Raw genomic sequence first — 6,405 nt, 5'->3', positions numbered from 1 at the left:
GATAGGCAAAACAGCATGGTTATGCCGAACCAGCGTTTCCTGCTCCATCTCACCTAGTCATGGTGCTTTAAGCACAACAAAAATCACATCTTTGATTATATTGATTCAATTGGCGAGGGAGGGAATTCATCAAACACCTATTATTGGGATTGAGAAAGTCTCACAGCTCTATAACTCATTCTCCTCCACTCTGGCAGACCACTGATTGGCAGTAATCTAGCTATTCACACATCGGCTTGTGGAGCAATTATGTTGATCAAAATATACACTGGATCGAACGGATATTAGTGGGACACACAACTGCCCATCAGATGCCAGAGCTACTCCACGTCCCGTCCCCCAGCCTGACACTCTCATCAGTTTAACCCCATCCCTTTGTCGCTGGGGATTACAGTTTAATCCTCCAACTGATTCCTTTACTTTTCCTCTCATTCTCAAACAGTCTCTTTCTCTGTTAAATGTCGGGCCATCACTTTAACCACTGTATCCTTGATGAAGCCACCCGTTTGTGTGTGTGTATAAATCACACAAGGGTGTCGTCTGGCAGACAACAAGGAACATTGTATTTTGACAAGGGGGTTCACAATAATATAACTTCAAAAGCAGATTGCGTCACAGCGGAGAGACGAAGGCTATCCCAATTTAAGGGCTTCTTCAATTGCATTGAAATGCATCCTTCATTTTCCAGGCAATGAAGGATACAAAAGATGGATCCTTTACGTCCTAGCCAACCCCAGAATATATTGCACGCTGGTGACGATTACACTTTTAAATGTAAGTATTGGGTTTCAACTTACTCGAATATCTAATGATGCAAATGTAAAAAATAAAAATAAAACCTTTAAAGCAGTTCAAATTTTGACATATCTTTCTAAGATGCGATTTCATATAGTTTATAATAATAGAAATAGCAGTACTAATAGCAGTAAGAAAAAGGATATTTTTGAAGTTGTAAATAAAGAATAATTCAGTCTGTTTAAAAAAAAAATACTATTTCAGTCTTTGTACGTACCATATTTTCTTTGTAATTATTTCATTATTTTCTAGAAATTTCAGAGTGAAACGTGTTTCAATTTTTAGTGCACAGATATAAGAAAATACACTGAACCTCAGAATGGCTTTTATTTTGTGGCAAATATACATAAAAGTATGATTGAAGGGGTACAAAAAATTAGGGGGTGGATGCATATCAGCAGTGCATATCTGTGCAATCATTCATGGGTTTTATGTGTGCTGCTGAGCAGACCCTTAGCATCCAATGATGGAGAGGCCAAGTGCACAATGCCAGCTGTCTCACTTTCCATTCATATGCCACCAGGACCTGTGCAAACTGCTTAGTTATTTTAGTATTTCCCTAGGCGTGCCCAACCTAATGAGTCCAGTATGCACACTTTGTATGCGTCTGTTTGTAAGCTCCATAATAGTGCTGCCAGGTGAACAGCATGTATGCAAATACTGAATCAAACTAATTGGGTTGTCCCGGGGGTGTTTGCACTGCAATGCATAAATAGACATAGTAATTTCAGCAAACACAGATATGCACTTACCTGTAGATATAGGCTATGAACTTTAATGGAATATTGCTGTTGATGAAACAACCTCATGAGCCATGAAACAAATTTTCTATTAGGAAAGCAGACTATTTTGCCTTATGATCTTCATATACAGTTACCGGATTCAGAAATAGATTGAAAACGCCATTGTCACCAGGGAAGAGGTTCAAGTGTCCATTGCGAGTGTAATAATTCATCATGTCTCAGTGGTGACGCTCAGTGCCGTGCACATCTAAAACTAGTTTAAAACCGAAATAAAAATAATCTGTAATCTGTAATAAAATAATCTGCTGTTTATTGTCGGAGTGCGAAGAAGTACGTGACCAGGGTTTGATTTCAGTACATCCCCACTATGATTTAGACTTCCCTTTAAACTTACAGTGCTTTTGTCAAGGAGCGAGAGGGGCGCGCGACCGACCGGCGTTCACACACACTCGCTCGCTCGGGTCTATGCAGTGATAGTGACTCTGAGCTGCGCGCGGGACAGTGATGATGTGTCAGCGAAGAATATTCGCGCTGTGATCATTTCCCCGCCTCTAACTTCAGCATTCCACCAAGACGCGTTAAGTAACTACTAAAGTGAGTTCGTTTATCCTGTTATGGAGCAATATGCACAGAAAATGTCTCTGCTGAAGAAAGTGAGGACCGGAGTCGTGGCGAGCGGTGAGTACAGGGAGTTTCTACTTTGATGCTCTTGTAGATTTTATTTATTAAACTTATAGAATCGTTGTACATTTCGCCTATATTGTGTATTTATCAACTTTTAGGATATCAGTGGTGCGTTTCGCTTTAGCTTTATTTGATGTCCGTGCTTTCATAGATTGACATACTACATGTCTTCAGAATAATGTTATTTGAGCATTTTTATGTATTTTCAGAGATAATAGGCTACATTTAAATTCAGCGGCGTTTGAACTTTATCATATTGCATGATTTTTTTATATACTATGGTTTGTGATTGAGCCAGGAATTTTAATAAATTCTTTAGCCTATAAATTTTATGTATTGATGGGATGTGATATATAGGCTATTGGAATCATAAGGTAGTGACGATTCGTCTTAAACGATTCTGATTAGTCTTAAACGATTACAATTCCACGAACGATTCTTTTGGTAGGCTACTTGAGGAAGAAATATTTGAATATAAAAATCCAGTTTTGTGCTGCCCTCAACAGTCTGTTGACAAATTATGAGATCGTTTCAGATTTCAACATACAGCCTTGGAACAAATTTAATGTAACTCTTGCTAGATGTGTTACATAGACTTTTTAATTCTATGTTAATGTATAGGCTACTATGTATACTAAAATATAGGGATTGAAATTTTGCTTGCAAAAGGATTTGTTGGAATAAACTATTTTGATTGGTTGTCAAAAATGCTCTTTGCAACCAGATGGCAGACATAGACATTGTGGAAATGTTTTGGTGTTTGTTTTTTATGGTTAAAGTTACAGTATAATGATTTTTTTTAAATGGACTACAGTCAATAAATTACTCAGGAGTGTAGTGGATTTTTAAATAAGCTTTTTTTAAAGGCAACAGAAGAGGCCCCTGACCCTTCTTGCATGCTGTTATAAAAGTATGCCCATTATTTTGCCATTGTTTAGACACGTTTGCAATTATCATGCATTGTCTGCTTGGTTCACATCCTTCCTAATTTCCACCCTATTTTAACACCTGCTTTAGTGTGATTATGAAGCATCTTGCTCCCCTCACTTTCTGCTCATCAGCCTGTACTGGAGAGAATGTTCTTGATAGAGCCACTGCACCGGGCTGCTCAACACACTTTCCTCAATTAACTTTCCACACAGTAAAGCAAGCCTCGCTCCCAATGGGAATATGCTTCTATTAATAAATAGTTTATCACTCCCACCCTATCATAATGAAACAACAGCAAATTATTCAATCTCTGTTAAGAGTTGTGGGATGTCTGAAGGTCTCTGCTAATACACCCAGCCTCCAGACACTAGAGTGTCCTTCTTTATTGAAATACGAAAAGCAAGGCTGTAAATATGTATATGATTCAATTTCTACGTAATTTTAACAAAGTTATAGTACTGTTTCAAACTTCTATATCAAACTGATTTTATGAACACAACTATTTGACCTCTTTAAGTTTTGTTGTCTCTTTGTCTCCATCAGGGTGCAAATGATGTGGGCTGTTTGGCTCTTCACTGAACTGTGCACAAGATCCTACGGGATTTACCTTCAAATAAACACCTCAATGCCCAGCACCCAGGTATCAGGCTAACACTGAAACGACCTGAGCTTCGCCCATCACTTTGATCAACTTTCCTTTTCAATGCCATCATGCCAATCATCAGCAACGCCAATCATGACTTTAGCAACCTCTCGGTCAGTGACGACAGCAGCTTGGACCACATCTTTACTGAGATCCCAGAAACCGAGACCATCAAGGGAGAGTATTATCAGCGTGCTCAGTTCATCCGCCGACCAGAAGATCTGATTTCTGTAGACCACGGCCTGCAGGCCCTCATCAATGTGGGGGGTAACCGTTACACATTCCCTTGGAGTACGCTGGAGCAGTTCCCCTTGACACGCTTAGGACGTCTAAAACCCTGCAGCAGCCCTGAGGAAATCGCTCGCGTCTGTGACGATTACGACGAGGCCTGCCGTGAATTCTTCTTCGACCGTAGCCCCAGTGCATTTCGTGTAATCCTCAACTTCCTAGCAGCAGGAAAGCTACGTATGTTACGGGAGATGTGCGCACTCTCGCTGCACGAGGAGCTCAACTATTGGGGCGTAGAGATGACCTACATGGAACGCTGCTGCAAGCGCAAGATGTACACGCGCATTGAGGAGGTCGCCGAGCTCGAGCGGCGGGAAGAGGAGCGCCGTCAGCGCGGTATGCAGCTGCGCCCACCTGTAGTGGAGACACGTTACCACAAGTTCATGAACGATCTGAGGGACATGGTGGAGAACCCTCAGTCGGGCTTGCCAGGAAAGATATTTGCTTGTTTGTCTGTGGTGATGGTGGCGGTGACAGTGATCAGCCTGTGCATCAGCACCATGCCGGACCTCAGAGAGGAGGAGAATAGGGTGAGTGCATACAAAATATCTTAACCTGATTAAGGAGATTGGTCACCCTAAAAATGAAAAGTCTGTCATCATGTTGTTCCAAACCATTATGACTTTTTTTTTTTTTCAGAATATCTTTTGTGTTCCAACAAAGAAATGAAGTCATACAAGTTTGAAACAACATTAGGGTTGAGCAAGTGATGATCATTTACTCACCCTCTTGTTGGGTAAGCTTTGAAAAACAACGTAAGATATTTTTAATGAAACCTGAGAGGTTTCTGTCTCTCCAGTTAAAGTCCAGGTAACCAAAGCTTAGAAGATCCAAAAGTCATAATAGCATCTTAAAATGAATATATGAATCGAGCAGTTTAAGTCTTATGAAGAGATATGATTGCTTTATATGATGCACAGTTTTTATTTTAATGATGACAAAATGATCAATTTTGGGATTGAATTAAGCCTTTAAGTCTATATGATCTGAATAAATTCTATGCTAAATTAGATCCCCTATAAAATAGACCCCCTTCTCCTCAGGTAGAAACGCAAGTTTGTCATTGGAGGTGAGTTTCTGGTCTTCAAACAGACATGCGTGTGCTGTTCCTAGTAAGAAATAATGAATGCACCTCAGCAGGGCTCCCCAGTGTCAGTAAATACCCAGAGAGTAATGAACTGGACCAGCAATGCCTCCACAATGTCAGCAAACATACATTGAGAATAATGAACCAGCTCCATAGAGAGCTCTCGAATGTCAGCAGGCACACAGGGGGGTCCGCTTGAGAAGACTAGACCTTTTTGCTGTTAAATGACTATGAATTTTAATCGCCCTTAGGCAGATACCTCACACTGTCCAAAGTGTAAGGGGTAGGCCGCCGACTGTAGCTTCATTTGCCTGAAGTTTCGCTCCATGTGTTTTGAATGGAAAATGTAGTACTTTGTGTGTGATTGGGGTGTGCTTGTGTATATGTCAAGGTAAGATCTGGCAGTGTCTATGCAGTTACGCCAGCATAGCATCCAACAGGCAGAGTCCCGCTGGAAGCAGCAGGACTGTCATATTTAATTCACACTGCCGGGCCGTTTGTCAGTGTCAACAGCATGGTAGAAAAGGAATGGCCTGAGCGTGGAGTCATTCATCTCTGCACATATATTTGTGTGCGTGTGTGTGTGTGTGTGTGTGTGTGTGTGTGCATGTGTTCACTGAGTGATAAAAAGATGACCTCCTCTGTCTCTCACAGCACTTTAAATTCTTTGTGCAGTCGAATGTGAAGATGTACAAATTGATGTTTCACACTTCTGTATGTTTACAGGCATAAAACTTTTTATTTAGTTTTATTCCCCTATAAATTATATACAACAAGACTTTAGTTTAGAGCTCAATATCAGATCCGGAAAGACAAGGCCGCAAATCTCTAGTAAACAGGAAACCTGAACAGAAGTGAGAAACACTGTGAGCAAACTCACAATGAGCTAATAGAGAAAAACAGTGAATAAATTCAACAACCCACAGGCTTGTCTGAACTTTTGACATCAGTGTGACCTAAAGAGACCCCTGTAGCTTATGCAGCTTAAGTTCTAGATCTAAAATAATCTATGTGAATGTACAGTGGTCTCAGAAATTATCTGGACACTTGAAAAATACATAAATATATTGGAATGACATTGCATTAGACAACAAAATATCAAACCATGTAGCATTCATTTTACAGAAAAGTTGCACAAGCACACTTTTCAAAATGCTTCCCAAAGAGTTTTGAAATTATAAAACAATAGATATATTGTTTTGTTCAAAATCAAGAAAATAAGTATTTTTACAATT

General features: G+C 40.0%; 1 protein-coding gene across 2 annotated transcripts in view; it reads left to right on the top strand.

Moving 5' to 3' along the window:
* The first annotated feature begins 430 nt into the window (after positions 1 to 430).
* The window catches only part of kcng4a (potassium voltage-gated channel, subfamily G, member 4a), a 28,238-nt gene continuing 22,263 nt past the window's right edge, over positions 431 to 6,405 (top strand). The window contains exons 1-2 of one of the 2 annotated variants that reach the window (XM_079873555.1): positions 431 to 774; positions 3,696 to 4,613. In XM_079873555.1, coding sequence (XP_079729681.1) covers positions 3,864 to 4,613 — 750 coding nt within the window. In that variant the 5' untranslated portion in view covers positions 431 to 774; positions 3,696 to 3,863. Of the gene's footprint in view, positions 775 to 1,989; positions 2,217 to 3,695; positions 4,614 to 6,405 lie in introns of those variants that run through there. The other variant, XM_079873556.1, reaches the window with a different exon arrangement.

This window comes from Squalius cephalus (genome assembly GCF_949319135.1).
Source record: "Squalius cephalus genome assembly, chromosome: 6".
Taxonomy (NCBI): Eukaryota; Metazoa; Chordata; class Actinopteri; order Cypriniformes; family Leuciscidae; genus Squalius; species Squalius cephalus.
This window is presented reverse-complemented; position numbering and strand designations above follow the sequence as displayed.